Source organism: Anser cygnoides, chromosome W (genome assembly GCF_040182565.1).
Source record: "Anser cygnoides isolate HZ-2024a breed goose chromosome W, Taihu_goose_T2T_genome, whole genome shotgun sequence".
Classification (NCBI taxonomy): Eukaryota; Metazoa; Chordata; class Aves; order Anseriformes; family Anatidae; genus Anser; species Anser cygnoides.
The window spans coordinates 12,786,604-12,809,890 of record NC_089911.1 but is presented as its reverse complement, the minus strand read 5'-3'; the positions used below and the strand labels follow the sequence as shown (position 1 = coordinate 12,809,890).

General features: G+C 43.4%; 1 protein-coding gene across 4 annotated transcripts in view; it reads left to right on the top strand.

Moving 5' to 3' along the window:
- Window positions 1-23,287, top strand: part of LOC125179686 (kinesin-like protein KIF2A) — a 155,926-nt gene that overhangs the window by 72,097 nt on the left and 60,542 nt on the right. For 3 of the 4 annotated variants that reach the window (XR_010827346.1, XM_066987374.1, XM_066987375.1), the window contains exon 2: window positions 13,250-13,344. Coding sequence is in view for 3 of the 4 variants with exons in the window: in XM_066987374.1 (XP_066843475.1) it covers window positions 13,250-13,344 (95 nt within the window). In the remaining variant the exon portion in view is untranslated. Of the gene's footprint in view, window positions 1-13,249; window positions 13,345-22,542; window positions 22,660-23,287 lie in introns of those variants that run through there. The other variant, XM_066987376.1, reaches the window with a different exon arrangement.

Below are 23,287 nucleotides of genomic sequence, written 5' to 3'. Positions count from 1 at the left end.
TTGAGGCCCTGCTTCAAGGACGTGGTCAAGCATCGCTCATTTGTGGGAAGTAGAGAGTAATTTCTTTCCTCTGCACTCCCACATAGCCTTTACTTGTTTTGTTTAGTTTTCCCTTTCCCCCTCCCTTTTCCCCTTTCCTTTTTTCCCCTTTAGTTAAATTGTTAATTGTTTGGTTAAATTGTTTAGTTAAATTGTTTAATTAATAATTAATAATAATCTTTCCTTAATAATTATTTTTTTCCTTTAATTAAATCATCCTTATCTCAACCCGTGAGTTGTTCTTTCCTTTACTTCTTCCCCTCCTCATCTAACGAGGGGGAGGGAGAGAGTGGTTGTGGTGTTCAGCTGCCTAGCACGGTAAAACCACCACACCATCCTCCTTATTTTGGGACAGTAGGACCTTCCACTGTCCCCTTATCCACTTAACATTCCCCCCACTGTTATGTCTGCGCAATCACTTTTAAATATGCAAGGTTAGTGGAATTTTCCACTGCGAAAACACAACTTTAATCTTACATTGTCTAGGTCATCTTAAATCACCTCCAGCACAGCTAATTCCCTCAGGTACTGGACACTATCTCCACAGTGGCCCACTTGCCTGGCTGACATATAATATCTTCCTTGAAGGGATACCTTTCCTTCACGCATGACAAGAGTCACCTCTAGAGGCTGAGGGCTCGTGCCTCTTTTCCCATCATTTTCTCAATGCCCCCTCCCCTAGAGAGGGATCCCAGCTGCTTGGAATCCCTAATTTGAGGTTACTGGCCCCGTTTTCAGCTGAAATCGACCCCACTACTTCTGAAATCTTTTCACATATCTTGCAGCTCATTCTGGGATATAAGGATCAGGTGGTAACTGCAGTGTTTATGAGATATTCCTCTTACTCCTCCTGTTCCCGTGATGGCCCTGCTTCAGAATAACCTGCCTTTTCATCTTCTTCCTCCTTCCCCTTCTCAGTAGGAGTTTCCTCCCTTACTAAACAATCTGACTTTTGCATCCATTGTTTCTTCTTGTGTATAGCAACAACTGATACCAGCACTGGTCCAGCTGCAGTGCCTGTCGTAGGGATTGGGATGGACACAGGGCCTGTCACTTTCTTGTCAGATCCAGAGACCTGCTCTTCCCCTTGAGGTTGATGAACAGTGTAGAACAAGGCTCAGTAGGCATGGGTCAGGCCCCAGCATGTTGCAGTGATTTGTGTCTCTCTGGAATTGCATTCTAGAGTGTGACAGCATACTTTCTCCAAACATTTTACTAGTTTTTCAGGATTCAGCACTTGTTAACGGGTGATGTTTTAAAACACTGGAGGTGCCCACTGTCCTAGATACTTACCCATATCCTCCAGCACACCCTGCCACTCATTACTATCCTGCCTCGGGGCAGATCCCTGGATAGTATTCTTAAATAGTTGTTTAACCTTAACCTTTAACCTAAGATGCCTAAGAAAGCTTGTTTCCTTTTTGCAATTTGCTGGAGACATAGCCATTATTTTGTTGATCACATCCATTGGGATCTAACGACGTCCATTTGTATTGGTTTTAGGTTACAAGGTTTTGGTAGCAGGAGGGCTGCAGGGGTGGCCTCTGTGAGAAGAGTCCAGAAGCTGACACATGATAGAAAAGTACCAGTTCCAGCTGGCTCCAAAAGGGACCCGCCGCTGGCCAGAACTGTGCAATAAACGATGTTGCGCCTCTGGAAGAGCATATTTAAGAAAGAGAAAAAAATGCTGCACAACAGCAGCTGGGAGAGAGAGGAGTGAGAAACAGCCCTGCAGACACCAAGGTCAGTGCAGAAGGAGGGCAGGAGGTGCTCCAGGCACCGGAGCTGAAGTTCCCCTGCGGCCTGTGGAGATGACCATGGTGGAGCACGTTGTCCCCCTGCAGCCCATGGTGTACCACGATGGAGCAGATATCCACACTGCAGCCCGTGGAGGAGCCCACAATGGAGCAGATGGATCTGACCTGAAGGAGGTTGCAGCCCATAGAGAGCCCCTGCCGGAGCAGACTCTGGACCAGACCTGTAGCCCACCCAGGAACAGGTGATCTGGCAGGAGCTGCCACCCGTGCGGGACCCATGTTGGAGCAGTTCTTGAAGAGCTGCTGCCTATGGGAAGCCCACATGTGATCAGTTCAGGAAGGACAGCATCCCGTGGGAGGGACCCCACATTGGAGCAGGGGAAGAGAGTGACCATGAAGAAGTGGCTGAGATAAAGCGTTATGGACTGACAATAATCCCCATTGCCCGTTCCCCTGAGCTGCTTGGGGGGAGGACGTAGAAGAGGGTGGATGGGGATAAGGTTTTTTTAGTTTGCTTGTTTGATATCAGTTGTGGCATACCACTTCGGTGCATTTTCCAGTTCTTATTGAAGTTTTAGCATGTCTGTCACTGTAGTACTCAGTGGTGGCATGTCTTCATTCAGGCCACGATAGTCCACTGTTAGCCTTCTCTCTCCATTAGACTTTCACACTGGTCATATGGGACTATTAAAGGTTGAGCGAGTCTTGCTGATCACTCCTTGGATCTCCAGTTGACGAATCAGCTTATGGATGGGGAATCAGGGAGTCTCTGTTGGTGCAATATTGTCACTGGTGTACTGTCATGGTAGCAACTGGCACCTGCTGTTCTTCGACCCTCAGCAACCCCACAGCAGAAGGGTCCTGCAAGAGACTGGGCAAGGCAGACACCTGTTTAATGTCCTCCATCTCCAAGGCAGCTATGCCAAAAGCCCACTGGTACCTTTTGGATCTTTGAAATAACCTTTCCCCAGATGCCAAGGATGCATAGAGCCTCCGAGCCAGTCACAATGGGGTGCTTTTGCCATTCATTCCCAGTGAGGCTCACTTCAGCCTCCAATACTTAACTGTTGAGATCTCCCTGTCATTTATGAAATACAAATGGGTTCTGGCCCTTCTGGCCCTAGCTTGATGACGTTACAGTACACTGTGCACCGGTGTCTACTAAAGCCTTATACTTCTGTGGGTCTGATGTGCCAGGATGTCAAATCCACACAGTCCAATAAATCCAGCTGTCCCTTTCTTACACCTCGCAGGAGGCAGGACCCCTCTAGTCCTCATTATAGTATTCATTACTCTGGGGGACTGCCTGATGGAGTCTGGAGCAGCAATTTTCCCAGAAGACCCCCCCTTTTGTGATGGCTTTTCCTTGCAACTCACGTACCCGTGCCTCTAGGGTCAAGGTAGATTTTCCATCCCATTTCCTCATGTCCTCTCCATGGTCACATAGGTAAAACCACAGGGTGGCACATGGTATGTACCCACTATATCCCCTTTCTTGAGCAGAGGGACACTTACGCCTGATAGCTGAGATATTGGTTCGTACAGGTTGGGAGGAAGATATATTCTCTTTAAGTTGGTGGACCTCTTGCGAAAGTTTCTCCAAAGCATTTGCTTTAAATTGGTGGACCTCTTGAGAAAGCTTCTCCACAGCTGAGACACAGATCTGTAGGGAACAAGAGAGACTTTCTTTGTACTGCCGGAGTTGTTTATTCAATTCATCCACCGTGGATTCCTCTCAGTTTCTCCAGGTCGTTACTGCCAATGAGCTGGCATACGATGATGGTGCGCTCCGTACAAACTTTATCGCGTGCACTTGACTTCATCTGAAACTTTGCATCTCTGGTCGTTGTCTAGGTCATCATAAATCACCTCCAGCACAGCTAATTCCTTTAGGTAATGGATACCTCTGTCCATGGTGTTCAACTTGACGAGTTGACATGCAACATCTTCCTTGAAGGGATACCTTTCCTTCACGCATGACAGGAGTCGCCTCCAGAGGGTGAAGACTTGTGCCCCTTTTCCCATCATTTTCTCAATGCCCGCTTCCCTAGCAAGGGACCCCAGCTGCCTGGCTTCCCTGCCCTCTAATTCCAGGCTATTGGCCTCGTTACCCCAGCATCAGAGCAGGTTCCTCATGGTCTTTCCAGGTCATTACTGCCAATGAACTAGCATATGATGATGGTGCACTCCGTACAAACTTCCGTCACATGGGTCGTGTACACTTGACTTCATCTGGAACTGTGGATATCTTTTTGTTGTCTAGGTCCCTATAAATCACCTCCCGTATGGCTAATTCCCTTAGGTACTGGATTCCCCTCTCCATAGTGGTCCATTTGCCTGGTTGACATACAAGATCTTCCTTGAAGGGATACCTTTCCTTCGCACCTGACAGGAGACACCTCCAGAGGCTGAAGCCTGGTGCTCCATCTCCAATTTCTTTGTCAATGCCTGCGTCCCTAGCAAAGGATCCCAGCCGCCTGACTTCCCTGCCCTCTAGTTCCAGACTACTGGCTCCAGTGTCCCAGCACCTGAGCAGCCAGGAGACAAGGTGCTAACCTGGACAACGGCCGAAATCGTTTTGCATATCTCGTAGCTCACGCTGGTATAGGTTTTGGGAAGTTATTGATATTTTTTCGATATCTTTATCTTCGTCTTCTTGTTCCTCTGATGGCCCAGCCCTGTCTTCTCCATACCTAATCTTAGTAGGAGTTCCCCCGCGTTCTAAACAACCTGACTTTCTCAACCATTTTTTCATCTTGGTTACAGGTGCAACTGACACTGGTACAGTCTGTTTCCCTGGATCAGCCTTGGGGCCTGTCCTAGGGCTTCGAGTGTCTGCAGAGTCTGTCACAGGGGTTATAGTCATATCAAATGCAGCTCGGTAAACATAGGCCAAGCCCCAGCACGTTGCAGTGAGTTGTGTCTCTTTGGCATTGCCAGGGTGGTGACACACCTTGTTCAAGCATTCTACCAGTTTTTTAGGATTTTGCAGTTCTTCAGGGTTGAATTTCCAAAGCAATGGAGGTGCCCACTGCTCTGGATGCCTGCCCATATCCTCCCACACTCCCTGCCACTCATAACTATCCTGCCTCGGGACAGATCTCTGGATGGCATTCCTAAGTAGTTGTTTAATGTTAAACGAAACCTGAAATATATTCAAGAGACATAACAATAAGAACATGCTGGTCTGAACATCCTAAGGATATTCAAAGTTTTGAAAAGCTATCATAACTCACCTGGAGGAGAAGAGGGAGGTGAAGGAAAAAGGGAGAATGAACAAGAGGGAAAAAAACCATCTCCCCAGTCCCCTTATACTGGGTCTGTCTGTGATGGAGTTAACTTTCCCTGCAGCAGCCCATACAGTGTTGTGCTCTGCACTGGTAGCTAGAACAGCACTGGTATCACACCAGTGTTGTGTCTACTGCTGAGCAATACTGGCATAGCATCAGGACTCCCCCTAACCCCCCCAGAGCCAGCAGGCTGGGGGTGGGCAAAAGGTGAGGAAGGAACATCACCAGGGCAGCTGACCTAAACCAACCAAAGGGATATTCCATACCATATGATGTCACACTCAGCAATAAAAGGTGGAAAAAGGAGGAAGAGGGGAGGGGTGGCTTTCGTTGCAAAAACGTCTGTCCTCCTGAACAACAGCTACGTGCGTTGAGTCCCTGCTTCAAGCATGTGGTCAAGCATCTCTTGTTGGTGGGAAGTAGAGAGTAATTTCTTTCCTCTGCACTTCCACACAGCCTTTGCTTTTTTTTTTTTTTTCCCTTTTCCCCTTTCCCTTTTTTCCCTTTAGTTAAATTATTTAATTAATAATATTTTTTCCTTAATAATTATTTTTTCCTTTAATTAAATTATCCTTATCTCAACCCGTGAGTTGTTTCTTTCCTTTTCTTCTTCCCCTCCTCTTCTGAGGAGGTGGAGTGAGAGAGCGGTTGTGGTGTTCAGCTGCCTAGCAAGGTAAAACCACCACAAACCTTCATAGGTTGGTTCCCTGATGAAAAAGGGTAATAGAATCATAGAATATCCCGAGTTGGAAGGGACCCATAAGGATCACCGAGTCCAACTCCTGGCACCACACAGGTCTACCCAAAATTTTAGACCATGTGACTGAGTGCACAGTCCAAACGCTTCTTAAATTCCAACAGGCTTGGTGCAGTGACTACGTCCCTGGGGAGCCTGTTCCAGTGTGTGACCACCCTCTCGGTGAAGAACCTCTTCCTGATGTCCAGCCTAAACCTCCCCTGCCTCAGCTTGACTCCATTCCCTCGGGTCCTATCACTAGTCACTACAGACAACAGATCGGGGCCTGCCCCTCCACTCCCCCTCGCGAGGAAGCTGTAGACTGTGATGAGGTCTCCCCTCAGCCTCCTCTTTTCCAGGCTGAACAGGCCAAGTGGCCTCAGCCGCTCCTCGTATGTCTTCCCCTCTAGGCCCTTCACCATCTTTGTAGCCCTTCTCTGGACACTCTCCAATAGTTTCACACCCTTTTTGTACTGTGGTGCCCAGAACCGCACACAGTACTCGAGGTGAGGCTGCACCAGCGCAGAGTAGAGCGGGACAATCACTTCCCTCGACCGACTAGCAATGCCGTGCTTGATGCACCCCAGGATACGGTTGGCCCTCCTGGCTGCCAGGGCACACTGCTGGCTCATATTCAACTTGCTGTCAACCACAACCCCCAGATCCCTTTCTGCGGGGCTGCTCTCCAGCGTCTCGTCGCCCAGTCTGTACGTATAGCCAGGGTTGCCCTGTCCCAGGTGCAGGACCCGGCACTTGCTCTTGTTAAACTTCATGTGGTTGGTGATCGCCCAGCTCTCCAATGTGTCCAGATCTCTCTGCAAGGCCTTTCCACCCTCAGCAGAGTCCACAACTCCTCCAAGTTTGGTGTCGTAGGCAAATTTGCTCAAAACACCTTCTAGTCCTACATCCAAATCATTTATAAAGACATTGAAGAGGACTGGCCCTAAACTGGAGCCCTGGGGGACCCCACTAGTGACCATCCGCCAGCCTGATGCGGCCCCATTTACCACAACCCTTTGAGCACAAAAAGAACACATCAGCTGGCTTCCCTTGATCGACTAGATGCATTATCTTATCATAAAAGGAAATCAAATTTGTTAGGCAGGACCTACCCCTCGTGAACCCATGTTGGCTGGGACCAATGACTGCAGGTCATTTTAACGAGGGTATAATTGTCATGGGGGGTAGGTGGGGCTGGGATAACAGTGCTACCAAGCTGAGACTAGGGATAGAATGATCACTGGCATTACACCAAAAACGTGTAATTATTAATAGTTTCTGAGGTAGCGTTTGTACTGCTGAGTACAAATTTGTACTGCTGAGTACAAATACCAGATTAGTCTCATGGCCAGCAATTTTATCATATCATAAGCCAGTGTTACAGAGTACAGCAAAATAATAACCCTAAACCAGCCCCCAGAAATGATAAAAAGCATGACACGGAATACATACAGTAAATAATATGCTATACAAAACAATTCGGAAAACAGACAGCAGACCTGAGATTAAAAAAAATCAACATTGTGATTAGCAAATATTAATCTTGTCTAATGCTTATAACAACTTTGTTTTAACACGCTCTGGTTAGATCTGTTGTTATCTCAACCCTTTGTGCCCCACGTTGCGCACCAAAAGGACTGTTGTGGTTTACCCCAGTAAGCAGCAACGTACCGCAGCCATTTGCTCACATCCCCCTGCCAGAGGGATGGGGGAGATAATCTGGAGGAAAAAAAAGTAAAAGCTCATGAGCTGAGATAAAGACAGTTTAATAGGACAGAAAATGAATGGAAATAATAATGATCATAATAATAATAATAAGATAATGTTCAAAGTAAGTGATGCACAATGCAATTGCTTACCACCCGCTGACCAATGCCCATCCCCTCCCTAAGCAGCAGTTCCCCTCCACTCTGGCCAGCCACCCCATATTAATTGTTCAGCATGATGTCATATGGTATGGAATATCCATTTAGCCAGTTTGGGTCAGATGTCCTGGTTCTGTCCCCTCCCAGCTTCTTGTGCATTGGCAGAGCAGTATGAGAAAGTGAAAAGTCCTTGACTTACTTAGTGTAAGCACTGCTCTGCAACGACTAAACAATCAGTGTGGTATCAACATTATTCTCATCCTAAATCCAAAACACAGCACCATAGCAGCTTCTATGAAGAAAATTAACTCTATGCCAGCTGAAACCAGGCCAGGCACGAAGGATTTGAGATGACGACACATTTGACTCGAGTGTGGGGTGTGCTAGACCAAATATAGCAGCTGTGTGGTACTTAGCTGCCTACCAGGGTTAAACCACAATAGAGCTATTGATACAAAATACAGAAGGCCTACATAAATACCTCATAAACAGCAAGTTACAGTGAAAATCTGTTTATTGCATATCATGAGCTGAATGCTTATAAAGCCGTTTTAAGAATGACACAGTAAACTTAACACATCCTCCTGGTCAAAACTTCTGTAAGGAACAGTGCCCAGAAATTCTGGATGGAACAAGATGAGGACCTACACTGGATAAGTAAGTCTAAATGTTGGTCCCATTAGTTCTACCAAAAGTAGCAAACTTGACGACTTGATGCCCTGTGTGTGATCCGGCCATTACGGAAAGACAAAGACACATTGTACCAGTATGGCTTACATAGGGATTAGGTAGTGAGGTCAACTGATTTAAATGTGGTAACAAAAAAAAGTCTTAATCACAGGGAAAGAACAGATATATGTCACCAAAGGAACGAATAAAAGCACATTGCCATTTAAATATACCCTCAAGAGCTTGTAAAATAGGGTGTCTACCCAATCCTGAACAGAATTCTTATAGTGTCATTATACCTTCTATCTTACTATAAAATCATTGTTGCTATTGGGAGCTGCACAAAAATGTCAAGATCGTCATATGGGATTACACAAAACACAGAGGACTGTATAGACCTCTCAACATCAACAAACATCAATTTCACCGAAGTTGAGCTTTAAAGAAAAAAAAAAAACACCCTCACAGCCCTTACTGTTACAAAAAAAACATAGTCTCCTTTGTTTTTGAAGGTTAAAGAGTTATGATGATGTTTTGGCAAGCCTAAGGAGAGAGGAGCTGCCAGTAGTTTTTTGGACTAGATGGATTGTCTTTGACCATGACCAGTTCCAGCTGCTTCAGAGACAAGTGAAAAAAATTCCTAAGAGGCAATTACAAAATAACGCAGCCACAGACAAGATTTCTTCCTGTCTCCCATCAGTTGGAGGTGATTTAAACTACAAACTCAGGTAGAACAGAAACTACCTTTTACGATTGCCGGTGTAAATTTTTTAAGCTTTAAGTATAGAATTGGATATTCCTACCATCCCTACCAACATCTTCCTTAAAATTCTGCTAGGCTTCCAGCATCCATGTCCTCTGGTAACATGTTCCACGTGATAACTGTTCCTAATTTATTCTCCTTTATCATTTTTAAGTTTTCTCTTTACAACACTGACAGTTCTCAAGTTCGTTTCTTTCCCATAATACAAGAACACAAGCTCGTGATCTTTCTTTTTAAACACCATTTGATGGTTAATCCCTAAAAAAATAAGAAATAAGAAACAAATCACCATTTTTCTTTTCCTGGAACTTCCATCACATCTTCAGTTGCTCTTCCCAATTACTGGAATGTCCCTTCTCATGCCTGTTACATTATTTCTAACATAGTGAGACCACCACTGTATTCCCCCCTCCCCTTTCCAAATGAGCAAATATATAATTAATTTCTCTGTTCTTCTAGGTAGCATTTCAGATTTGCAAAGACAGAGAGAATAGGATCATAGACTCATAGAAAGGTTTGGTTTGGAAGGGACCTTTAAGATCATTTAGTTCCAAACCCCGGCCATGGGCAGGGACATCTCCCACTAGATCAGGTTGCCCAAAGCCCCATCCAACCTGGCCTTGAACATTTCCAGGGATGAGGCACCCACAACTTCTCTGGGCAACCTGTTCCAGTGCTTCAGCCTGAGGAAGAAAAGGACAGAACATGACTGGACTGGAAACGTAAAGGAAAAATACCAATCAGCCTACTAAAGGTCTGCAGGGCATAAGACTGATTTATCCTATTTCAGCAAAAGACTGAACTAATGAAAAAAAAAAAGTGAGATATTATTTTTCCAAATGATTATGTAGGTCTTTGTCATCATTAATTGGATAATGCACAAGAAGTGGAGATATGGGTATAAGTTCACTTGCAAAGCAGTGGGCTATTATTATTTTAGTAAAGGGAATTTATCATCAGACAAATGTCCATATTTAGACCTCAAAAAGGAACATCTTCTGGACAGAATGAAACTCTTACAGCTGGTCTTGCAGCTATGTTCTGGCCCACTCTCTAGTGCTCTAGCTCTTCTGTGTGATAAGGCACATTTTTCAAGACTGGAAATGCAGTCCATTGTTAGCAATTCACAACCTAAAATGAATGAGTTCTTTCCTGTTTCCAAGACAGACTATCAAGGCATATTTCAAGCAACATACATAAATTATACTGAAATAAGTAGTAAATTTCAGTATCAGAAATTATTATAAAAAGCCAAACTAGCTGACCACCTAATATGCTTTTATATTACATGAATATAACGAGTTATCCCATGTAATTATAACTGGAAATATTATCTGTAACTCTAGACAACATTTATACCAATGTTTACCCACTGAGAAAAAACAGATACACAGCAAGCAACTCTGCAGCGTCAGTCCTCAAAAATGTTGTTTTTTATCCAAACCCTAGTTTTCATGTGGTTTTGGTCATGAGTTCTAACAGTGGCTTTCACTTGTAAATCTATTTTTATTCAGTCCTATAAGAAATCTTTCATGAAACACTTAAACCTAATTAGAACTTGTCAAAATGACAGAATATGTAAGTCACTTTTATTTCCAGAATGTTCTGGTCTCATTCTCACATTTAATGTGTTTTACATCTCTTTGCAATTTTGTTGTAGTAAACAAGTACAAATTTTAACAGTGATGTTTTACCAAAAATGTTATTCTCCTATTTCTTCTTTTTATTTAAAGAAAAATACTTATCTGGAATTAATAAAGCTCTGTATTCAGAAAAGCATTTAGCATAGTTGTGGACAGATGGGAAGAAGTGCATACTTTTAAAAATGACACCATTAACAAAGTAAACATTTTATTCAGCAAATAAACACTTAGATAAGGAAATTTTAATGAACTATTATACTTACCTCTCAAAACAATATTTAGCTTAAAAAAATGATTTCCTACAGACAAGACAATGTGAAAAAAAGCGCAGACTGACCAACAAACTGCTTTCTCAAGAAGATTCTTAAACAGCTTAAATTGTGCTTTCAACCTAGGGTAGCTGGTATGATACACAGCCCTGATTCTACCTGGGTTACAGGTCTGAGTTCAGCAGATCCAGGTAGCTCACTGTTGTTGAAGGAGAAGATCAAACTTCACATTCCATCCCAGCCATGCATTTCCTACACACTGACACTTTTGGGGTCACAGACCCTCTGAGAGTCATTTGAACTCACTAATGCTGAGGAAACCTATCACATCCATAAGTTTGCTAATTTAATGCAATTAATGCATTAAATAATCTGGAAAAAAACACATTGACTACAATGGATGGGAGAGAGAGTTTGTAGGAACAATGCAGCTGACAGAGGCACACTCCACTTGTTAGAAACAGACAAATCAATCTTGATTGCCTGCGCAACCACAGCCCAGGTTGGTAACCTACCTTCTGAAAGGTAGCCCTGTTTTGAAGATGCTGACTTTCTCCCCATCCTATCACCAAGCCATAGAGGGCAGGTATTACTAGTACAAGTTTGGAATACATTATCTTTAATGATTCAAGAACATGAAGGCTATAAACAAGAAAAAGCTCCTGGAGGGGATTTCTTCATAAAAATTTTCATATCCCATCAAGACCAAGATGGGTTTCATACTGAAACAGGTGTCCAGTGGAAGCAATGTATACATGAACTGTCTCAGGACGGTCAGCTCATGTTTTGGGAGTGGCATGTGGTTCTTGGGCATGGGGTGGTTGGCTCGTGGGTGGATACTGACATGAGGTCACCGAAACCATCACTTGGATGTGATAAGCAGGTAGGACCTTGGAGCTGTGGGAGAAGGTGGGCAGCATGAGCTGTTGATGTGAGGTTGCTCAGTCATGATTTGCTGATTGCTGGGTTGCTTGTCATCTTGAATACTTGACTGGGAAGCTGCATAGTTGTATGGACTGCACTCAAGTGAGCCCTACCAGGTTGAACATGGCCTGGTGAAGACATCTTCACCAGATGTGGAGGTGCATCACTGTAAGCCATAAAGAAGTTAAAATTGTGTGGCTTTGGGGGAGTTCATAGAATGTTGGAGATGCTTTTTGCTGCATGTGTAAAGCTTTAAGAGTTTTATATATATATATATATATATTTCCCTTTTTGGGAGTTGATACAATTAAAACATTATTTAAAATTCATTTCTACCATATCATGCATGTTACCCTCTGAAATGCAACAAAGTAAAGAATTGCTTGTGCTATGGCTCCTTAAAATAGAGTATCAGAGGAGCAGTTCCATTGGACTTGTATTCTTTAGAAAGCCTAGTTTTTGGTATTCTTAGAATGGATGTGAACTCACTGTGACACTTGGATCTTGATCTTTTTGTGTCACGGCATGGATGCTCTGCTCTTCTAATCACTCCTTGCTACCATGCCTAGGAAATACGATAAAGTGTGATAGAGGATATTTTAAAAAAATGCAATATTCTTCATATTTAGGAAGGAAAATCTGTACTCCTACTGGAAGTTTACTGGATTTGTTCTTCTTTATGGGGGCTTGCTGGCTTGATATCTTTCACTGGAGAAGTCATAGCAATGGGACTCTAAGAATTTGTGTTAGTGGTGTTCTATAAAGTGATGATTTTTATTATTGTTGCAGGCAATTTAGTTTTAGCTGAATTACCAACTGATTGAATGGTCATAAGTAGGGGATATCAGAATATAATTTTAGGGAGATTTACTCCTATGTCAGGACATTTAATGTTGTATTGTCCTAGAAAGGAGACAAAAAAGCCTTTGTAGAGCGCACCACAGTAAACTTTCCTGTCCATGGAAGAATAGTGGTCTTGGAAATGTTATCAAAACTTCTCACCAAAAAAAAATAAAGAGTTTTTAAGTGGCATGGATTTCACATGGTATTTTTCTTACATACCACTCAATTTTCTGTTTCTTGAATTTTTTCACTTGGGCACTCATTAGAGCCATTAGAGCCTCAGCTAATGGATCACATCTAAGCCAGTTTACAGTATGTGGCCAGGAACCATCTTTTATTTATTCCCTTTTCTTTTTTAACCTTCTTCTTCCTGCCTCTCTGCATACAGCAATTCAAATAACTTCTGGAATTTCATCTGATTAATAAATAATCATTTGTGTTTCCTTTCTAGGCCGAATTCACCAAGCTATGGTAACATCCCTAAATGAAGATAATGAAAGTGTAACCGTTGAATGGATTGAAAATGGAGATACTAAAGGCAAAGAGGTAAACTTTTAACTATTTTAAAACCTTTTTATTTAAAAAAGAAAGTGTAGTCTACATGAATGTTGCTTTGGAATTTGAACTAGAAACAGAGATAATATAAATCTTAATTTACTTCATGATTCTTTGTTTACAGACTATTTCGAATAGGAGCTGTTGGGCAAGCATTGTCTTCTGTTGTATTAAATTTGCCTTTCTGAGCTCTATATCATAGCTTATAAATAGTGCTTTTCATCTATTTATTTTGAACTAGATTACAAAGGCTGACCTTGTTATCCCCTTTTTACAAGTAAAAGAAAAATCAAATTTTTGAGAGGGAGAATGACTTGGAATTCAGACAGGAAACTAGCAGGAGAGCTAATTAGAAATCCTTTTGTGTTTGTTTTATTGAGGAATTCAAGTGCTAGCTTATTTATTTATTTACTTGTGGCAATAATTTTCCAGTGCTGTTTTCTTTGAGAAACTGTGTCTCCGTGTGTCTCAGTTATGCTTTGCTATCCCTTCTTCCTGGAAGTTTTGGACCATGTTAGCCTCTTTAAGCTGAGATTTGGAGAAGCATCTCAACAAGTAATTACACCTCACCAGTTTTATAAAAACACAGGAAAAAAAAGTGAGAATATCCTGGTGATCTCATCAGCTCAGCTTATCCCTCTGAGCACACAGAATCCATACAGTAGTGAGGTCTTTGAAAGGTCCATCCAGGGGAAATGGCAGTCTAGAAATCAAAGCTATTTAAGATATTTAGGAAACTAAGTTTCAATAGATCTGAAGATTGTTATTTTTGATTTTTTTTTTACTTTTGCCCTACATTTTATGGCATTTTGAATGAGGAACACATAGAAGAAAAAACAACAGGGCAATATATTTAATATGGTTTCAACTGTGCTTTTATTTTTTGGGTGGATGTAATTTATCTGTTTCTTTTGCACTGTCAGGGAAATATCAAATAATTGAGATCTCTTTATGCTATAGAATGTCTTTCATACTCTGGTAATTGTCAATTTTCTACAGTAAAACTGACTACTTTTGTTTTAAATCAATCACTCTACAGAATTCTACAGAATTATGAATATTTTTTGGTCATTTTAAATTCAATTCATCCATTTTCTGAAGGGTGTATGTTTCAACTAAGACAATGACTAATGCTTAAGCTGCTTCAAGTAAACATAAAATGAGATATTTCAGGTGTCCTGGTTTTGGCTTAGAATAAATTTTCTTCATAGTGTCTGGTATGTTGCTGTGTTTTGGATTTAGAGAAAAATAATGTTGATAGCACACTGATGTTTTAGTTGTTGCTGAGCAGTGCTTACACTAAGTCAAGGACTTGTCAGCTTCTCATACTGCCCTGCCAGTGAGGAGGCTGGGGTTGCAACAGGAGCTGGGAGGGGACAGACCCAGGACAGCTGACCCAAATTGGCCAAAGGGATATTCCATACCATCTGACATCATGAAGAAAAATAAAAAATGGGGGGACTGCTGCTGGGGTTGGGGAGGGAGCTGCCACTGCTTGGGGACTGGCATATTTTAATAGTATTATTATTTAATTTCCCTTTCTTTTCTATCCTATTAAACTGTCTTTATCTCAACCCCGAAGTTCTACCTCTTTTTTTCTTTTTTTTTCCCCAATTCTCTCCCCAATCCCACCTGGAGAGTGAGAGAACAGCTGCGTGGTGCTCAGCTGCCTGCCAGGTTATACCACACCAGTCCTTTTTGGCACCCAACGTGGGGCACAAAGGGTTGAAATAATGACAGATCTAACCAGAGAGTGTTAAAACAAGATTTGTTATAAGCATTATATGAGTTTAATAGTTGCCAGTCATAATGTAGATTTATTTGTTTACAATGTTGTTTTATGTGAACATCCTTGAAAGGTTGTTTTTCTTGTTATTTATCATCTTTGTAGGATGGCCTGAGTTTGTTTATGATTTTGCCAGTTTGTATATAGCATGCGCTCATATTACACCAACTGTGAATGTAATCCAGTATTTGTACGCAGTATGACCATCATTCTTGCACTTCAGGAACCTTACTATGGAAACTATTAACAAGTACACCCTTTACTCCAGGCTAGTTGAAATAGTTTTTGAAAATTTTTCATATTCTTGGGATGTTCAAACTAGCACGATCCTATTGCTATGTCTCCTACATGTGTTTCCAGATTTGTCTAAGGTTAGCCAACTATTTAAAAATTCCACCCAGAGATCTGCCCTGAGGCATGATGGTTATGGGTGGCAAGGTGTTTGGGAGGATATGGGCAGGTATTTATCACGATTGTCACCTCTGGAAAGTGACAACTGGGTTTATTGGACTGTGTGGATGCGATGGCCTGGCACATTGGACTCACTGGAGTATAAGGCTCTAGTGAATGCTGGCGTACAGTCTACTGTAATGCCATCAAGCTATAAAGGGGCAGAACCCATCTGTATTTCCGGAGTGACAGGGTGTTGTGGTAAAGGCTAAAGTAATTGAGATTGATGCCTAATTTGTCGTTATAAGTCTGGTCGCGTTCAGTGTACTGAACTATCATGATCTATCATGAACTATCTGTGGAAGACAATAAAAAGGGCTTTTTAAAATATGTGAACAGAAAAAGGAGGACCAGAGAAAACATAGGTCCGCTACTTGATGGGGATGGTCACCTCACAAACAAGGACAAAGGCAAAGCAGAAACGTTTAATGCTTTCTTTGCCTCCATCTTCAACGCCGAAGATGGGCTTTGGGATCCTGGGTACCCTGAGCTGGAGGACCGTGACAGTGGGAATGACAAACTCCCAACCGACCCTGAATGTGTGTGGGATTTGCTGCTCCACCTGGATCCATACAAGTCCATGGGTCCGGATGGGATTCATCCCGGAGTGTTCAGAGAGCTGGCTGATGTCATCGTGAGACCTCTCTCAATTATTCTTCAAAGGTCTTGGGAATCTGGAGAGATCCCAGTAGACTGGAAGCTGGCAAATGTTGTACCAATTTTCAAGAAGGGCAAGAAAGAGGACCCTGACAGCTACAGGCCTGTCAGTCTCACATCAGTGCCTGGTAAAATTATGGAGAAGGTGATCCTTGAAGTTACTGAAGCACACCTGCGGGACAATGCAGCCATTGGTCCCAGTCAACATGGGTTCACGAGGGGAAGGTACTGTTTAACAAATTTGATTTCCTTTTATGATAAAGTCACCCATCTAGTCGATCAAGGGAAACCAGCTGATGTGATCTTTTTGGATTTCAGTAAAGCTTTTGACAGAGTTTCCCATAGGATCCTACTGGACAAAATGTTCAGCATACAGCTAGACAAAAGCATCCTACGATGGGTGAGCAATTGGCTGACGGGCAGGGCTCAAAGGGTTGTGGTAAATGGGGCTACATCAGGCTGGCGGCCAGTCACCAGTGAGGTCCCCCAGGGCTCCATTTTAGGGCCAGTCCTCTTCAATGTTTTTATAAAAGATTTGGATGTAGGACTAGAAGGTGTTTTGACCAAATTTGATGATGACACCAAACTTGGAGGAGTTGTGGACTCTGCTGAGGGTGGAAAGGCCTTGCAGAGAGATCTGGACACATTGGAGAGCTGGGCGATCACCAACCACATGAAGTTTAACAAGAGCAAGTGCCGGGTCCTGCACCTGGGACAGGGCAACCCTGGCTATACGTACAGACTGGGCGACGAGACGCTGGAGAGCAGCCCCGCAGAAAGGGATCTGGGGGTTGTGGTTGATAGCAAGTTGAATATGAGCCAGCAGTGTGCCCTGGCAGCCAGGAGGGCCAGCCGTATCCTGGGGTGCATCCAGCACGGCATTGCTAGTCGGTCGAGGGAAGTGATTGTCCCGCTCTACTCTGCGCTGGTGCAGCCTCACCTCGAGTACTGTGTGCGGTTCTGGGCACCACAGTACAAAAAGGGTGTGAAACTATTGGAGAGTGTCCAGAGAAGGGCTACAAAGATGGTGAAGGGCCTAGAGGGGAAGACATACGAGGAGCGGCTGAGGCCACTTGTCCTGTTCAGCCTGGAGAAGAGGAGGCTGAGGGGAGACCTCATCACAGTCTACAGCTTCCTCGCGAGGGGGAGTGGAGGGGCAGGCCCCGATCTGTTGTCTGTAGTGACTAGTGATAGGACCCGAGGGAATGGAGTCAAGCTGAGGCAGGGGAGGTTTAGGCTGGACATCAGGAAGAGGTTCTTCACCGAGAGGGTGGTCACACACTGGAACAGGCTCCCCAGGGACGTAGTCATGGCACCAAGCCTGTTGGAGTTTAAGAAGCGTTTGGACTGTGCACTCAGTCACATGGTCTAAAATTTTGGGTAGACCTGTGTGGTGCCAGGATTTGGACTCGATGATCCTTATGGGTCCCTTCGAACTCGGGATATTCTCTGATTCTACGATTCTATGATTCTATGATTACAGATGCACAAATAACATAATATACCCTCAATATAGTCACGTTCCATGAACTACCACGGCCACACTTAAAGAGTTTGGTTGCGTTCAGTGAGAATTACCACGGCTAGATTAATGAGTTGTGCAATTTATTAAAGCAACACGTTCACAGGTTCTTTGGATTGCTGGTGATAAATTCACTGTCTGTAAAGCACGTGCAAATCCCAAAATTATGAGTAACACAGCCTGGATACAAATGCGTTAAAAGATATAAAGAGACTCTATAGAGATTTCTAAGTTTCCCAGGGAGGCACTTGACATAACCAAGCATTCGAATCTTACCCAAAATGCATCCCAGTGGAGGGGAAGACAGGCTCAGCCTGTCGACTGATCCCAGAAGTCAGAAGGTATGTTTCGTAATGGTATCTTCCCTAATATCTTCTCTCCCTTAAGCTAATTTATATAATTTTCTATCTTTTAGGTGGAGTTTGAGTGATTCTAGTCACACATACATTTGTTATGATTGGTGCGAAATCTTCTTGCTTTGTTTTTAAAGGTATAGAGTAGAAAAAATTAAAGTGCAAGCTCAGTGAGGCATGGTTACACCTTGGAGGCAGGTAGCCTTTGGGATGGAGGTGTGTTTTGGTATTATAATATAAGTTAATTTCTAAGTCACCTCAGGCAATTATTCCACACCATCCACCCCGTGACTATAGTCACTCAAGATTCAGGACATTTGGAATGTATCGGGTGTATCACATATGTCCTTGTGATTAGGATTATCGAGTATATGTACATCTTGTAGGGATACTAGATGAAACATACGTTTCATAATAATTCAAAGTTTGACATACAGGGAAATTGTCAATATGAAACACAATACAGTAAATATTAATAAAACAAAAACAGGGTGAAGCATCTTGTTGAAGATTCCTGTGGCAGTTGGCAATCGTCAAAAGTGTCCCACCAACAGTGTTTTTCATCCTTTACTCCTTCCAACACTTGATGTACTTCTTCTATATCATGATGGACAGTAATCAGAGTCTTTTGTTCATTTTCCTGCACGTGTTTCAGCAGCTGTTTCAAATTTTCATGTTGTAGTAGTTTCTTCACCAGTGTAACGTTCATACCAGTAGGGGTAGGCAGCAGGTCATGAAGTAGAGTATAACTAGATGTAATAAGTTGGTAAGAGGTGATGGAAGCTGAGTAACTAAAATCACATCTAGATTTTTGGCAAAGTTATGAACACAAACATTCGAGTGATTACTTGTATCTACAGTAGTATTATCTATGACTATAGAATCACAATGGGTTCTCATGCAAGCACAGTCTTTCCCAATATATACAAGTACAGTTTCAGGGGTTTCATTGGGATATATCTCGAAGTGACAAATATTTTGTTCAGTGTCAAGACAAATGTCTTGGGCTTCGAGCGTGTTACTTTCACAAATTAAGCCTTTTTGTTTGCACACAATACATGCATTTACATCAATCATCTGCCACTTTCCTCCCTTTTGATGGGCCCATGCTTTATGCTCCTTAGGATAGAGTATAGTTTCATTATGATTGAGTCCTAATGCAGTAATTGTATATATATTGTATACTGTGGCATTGCTTATGGTAAGTATAAAGGCAATAATTTTACTTTCTGCATAATAGGTAAAGTTGACTAATTTCCACCATGCTTCAAACTCTTCTTCAAATTCTGAAGCAACCTGATCTAGTGGGTGGCATCCCTGCCTATCGCAGGGGGGTTGGAAATAGATGATCTTTGAGGTCCTTTCCAACCCAAGCCGCCATTCTATGATTCTATGAATTTTCAAATTTCAATGGGTAAGGTTCCTCCCTCTCTAATAATAGCTGCTGCTACAGACTGTATCCATAACTGCACTTGGATACAACTCAAGGCAAGGGAAGTATCACCTTGGATTTTTCCGAGGGCCTTTACAATTAATTCATGATCATTTTCTTCAATTTGTTCCCAATGGGGTAAAATGTCTGATAGGAGCCATTGGCTTGTTCCTAAGGCAAATAAGTGTGATTTTATCGGTCATTCCAATTTCCTTAGGTCGTCTGTAGTAGCAGTTATTCTACTCATTAGGACCTCGGCATCAATGCTATTTAATATACCTAATCCTGTTCCCAATAATCCAGTGGCATCTCATGGCATGCGCTGAGATTGTTTCAGAGAACGTCCATGTAACCCTGATAACCCGCTGGTGTAGGCAGTTCTCAGAAAGGTGGTACATCTTGAGTTGATTTCTGAGATATTAATGCACAGTACTAGCTCTACCCTTTTTAGAGACCAGCTAGGGTTAAAGAGTACTTGTTGTTGTCCCACATTTTTAATTAGGTAAGGACCTGTGTTGAAGATGGAAGGAGTTAGACTAATGGGAGCCGGAGTTGGTATAATTTTCAAACATCTGTGGGGGCAGAGGCTTCTTATCGTTTGCATTTGACACAGATGTTGCTGTAACGATCATAAATTCAAATAGCAATTTGGTGCCTCTGTAACCCCAAAGACAGTACACAATTACAGGCTTGGTGAAAGTAAAACTGTGCCAGCAATTAGAATTTGGTTCAGTTATTTTGTTACAATCAGGACTATAATTTTTGGGTCTGGAAGAATCAGCATAATTTGTCTTAATTTCAGTCAGCCTATTGTAAGTAGACCCATTAGTTATTCGGCAACTGATTTGTATTGTCTGGCCTGAAGTGGCTTGAAGATCAGCCATCCAAAGAGAATCATTCCAACTGCATTCATCTTTTGAAAATATTTTGTTTCCATGTAAAACTAAAATAGAGACATTTAGGTCCTTTTTGTTCTGAGGTGTTCCAACACTTGCACTATACTGTGACAATGCATGGTTCCAAGGGTCATTATGAGATGTCACAGTGAAACACCTCAGCTCCATGCACAACCACAGTAACCAAGTTTAAGTTTTCCCCGATGGCATGTGTTCCCATAATTCCAGTGTATTTAACATGGCTTGGGACCATGGCCATTCTGGGTCTTTCTGGCTACACATCAAAGGGAGTGCATTAAGATCAGGGTGAAGCATAGTTTTATCAATTCAAACTGCTGATTTGTGATTCTCCAGCTGTCCATATGCAGTTCACTCAGGATTCCTGTGAACACAAAAGGAAATAAAATATGCTTGGTTGTGTTTTTTTAACTGGCAGGGTTAGAAAGAGGGTGAGATCCACCAGGTGCTAATCCGGTGTACTTTTCCTGAACAATCTTTGGCTTCCCATGCATAGGGGTTTAGTTGAGCAGTGTTCTCTGAATGTTTTCCACTGTGTCTCTTACACTTTCCTGACTTTTTCCCCCTATCAGGATGTGAAACAGGAATCTCTGCTAAGATTTTAGCAAAAGCATTGTGAGCAATTGTGGGGGAATGTTTATATCCTTGAAGAAGCCTATTAAAAGGCCTGTCAGTTTGACCTCAGTGCCAGGAAAGCTCATGGAGCAGATTATCTTGAGGGTCATCACGCGGCACTTGCAGGGCAAGCAGGCGATCAGGCCCAGTCAGCATGGGTTTATGAAAGGCAGGTCCTGCTTGACGAACCTGATCTCCTTCTATGACCAAGTGACGTGCTTGGTGGATGAGGGAAAGGCTGTGGATGTGGTTTACCTTGACCTCAGTAAGGCTTTTGACACAGTTCCCCACAACATTCTCCTCAAGAAACTGGCTGCTCGGGGCTTGGACTGGCGTACGCTTCGCTGGGTTAGAAACTGGCTGGATAGCCAGGCCCAGAGAGTTGTGGTGAATGGAGTCAAATCCAGTTGGAGGCCGGTCACTAGTGGTGTCCCCCAGGGCTTGGTACTGGGGCCGGCCCTCTTTAATATCTTTATCGATGATCTGGATGAGGGCGTCCAGTGCACCCTCAGTAAGTTTGCAGATGACACCAAGCTAAGTGCGTGTGTCGATCTGCTCGAGGGCAGGAAGGCTCTGCAGGAGGATCTGGATAGGCTGGAGCGATGGGCTGAGGTCAACTGTATGAAGTTCAACAAGGCCAAGTGCCGGGTCCTGCACCTGGGGCGCAACAACCCCAAGCAGAGCTACAGGCTGGGAGATGAGTGGCTGGAAAGCTGCCTGGCCGAGAAGGACCTGGGAGTATTGGTTGATAGTCGGCTGAATATGAGCCAGCAGTGTGCCCAGGTGGCCAAGAAGGCCAACAGCATCCTGGCCTGTATAAGAAGCAGTGTGGCCAGCAGGTCTAGGGAAGTGATTGTGCCCCTGTACTCGGCTCTGGTGAGGCCGCACCTTGAGTACTGTGTTCAGTTTTGGGCCCCTCGCTACAAGAAGGACATGGACGTGCTCGAGTGAGTCCAGAGAAGGGCGACCAAGCTGGTGAGGGGTCTGGAGAACAAGTCTTACGAGGAGCGGCTGAGGGAGCTGGGCTTGTTCAGCCTGGAGAAGAGGAGGCTCAGGGGCGACCTTATCGCTCTCTACAGTTACCTTAAAGGAGGCTGTAGAGAGGTGGGGGTTGGTCTGTTCTCCTACGTGCCTGGTGACAGGACGAGGGGGAATGGGCAAAAGTTGCGACAGGGGAGTTTTAGGTTGGATGTTAGGAAGTACTTCTTTACCGAAAGGGTTATTAAGCATTGGAACGGGCTGCCCAGGGAGGTGGTGGAGTCACCATCCCTGGAGGTCTTTAAAAGACGTTTAGATGTAGAGCTTAGCGATATGGTTTAGTGGAGTACTTAGTGTTAGGTCGGAGGTTGGACTCGATGATCTTGAGGTCTCTTCCAACCTAGAAATCTGTGATACTGTGATACTGTGAAAAGTATATTGGATCCCTTTCCATGTGAAAGCAAACTGTGCTTTATCCTGTTCAAGGAGAAGAATCATGAAGAACATATCTTTAACATCTAAGGCAGCCATCCAAGGACGGGCAGTGCCTTGTATCAATGTCACTATTTCTGCCATGTTTGGAACTGCGACAGTCAAAGGTGCGGTATTAGCATTTAACTGTAATCTACTGTAAAACGCCATTGCCTGGTTGGTTTCTTTACTGGCCACACTAGTGAATTGTAGGGTGAATAGGTCCTTTTAATAATGCCTCTTTCTTCCAATTCTGTTACCACTCTGTCAATCCCCATAAGTGGGTAGACTTTGGGATGGAGGTGTGTTTTGGTATTATAAGTTAATTTCTAAGTCACCGCAGGCAATTATTCCACACAGGGAGATCCCAACAGTTAACTGTATCGGAGGCCAAAGTGAGCCTAACTAGGGATGAGTGGCAAAAGCACCCCATTGTGACTGGCCCGGAAGCTCCGTGCATCCTTGGCATAGACTACCTCAAGAGAGGGTACTTTAAGGATCCAAAAGGGTACCAGTGGGCTTTTGGCATAGCTTCCTTGAGCACAAAGATTAAGCAGCTGTCTACCCTGCCTGGTCTCTCAGAAGACCTTTCTGCTGTAGGATTGCTGAGGGTTGAAGAACAGCAGGTGCCAGTCACTACCACAACTGTGCACTGACGGCAATATCGTACCAACAGAGACTCCCTGATTCCTACCCATGAGTTGGTTCATTGGCTGGAGAGCCAAGGAGTGATCAGCAAGACTTGCTCACTCTTTA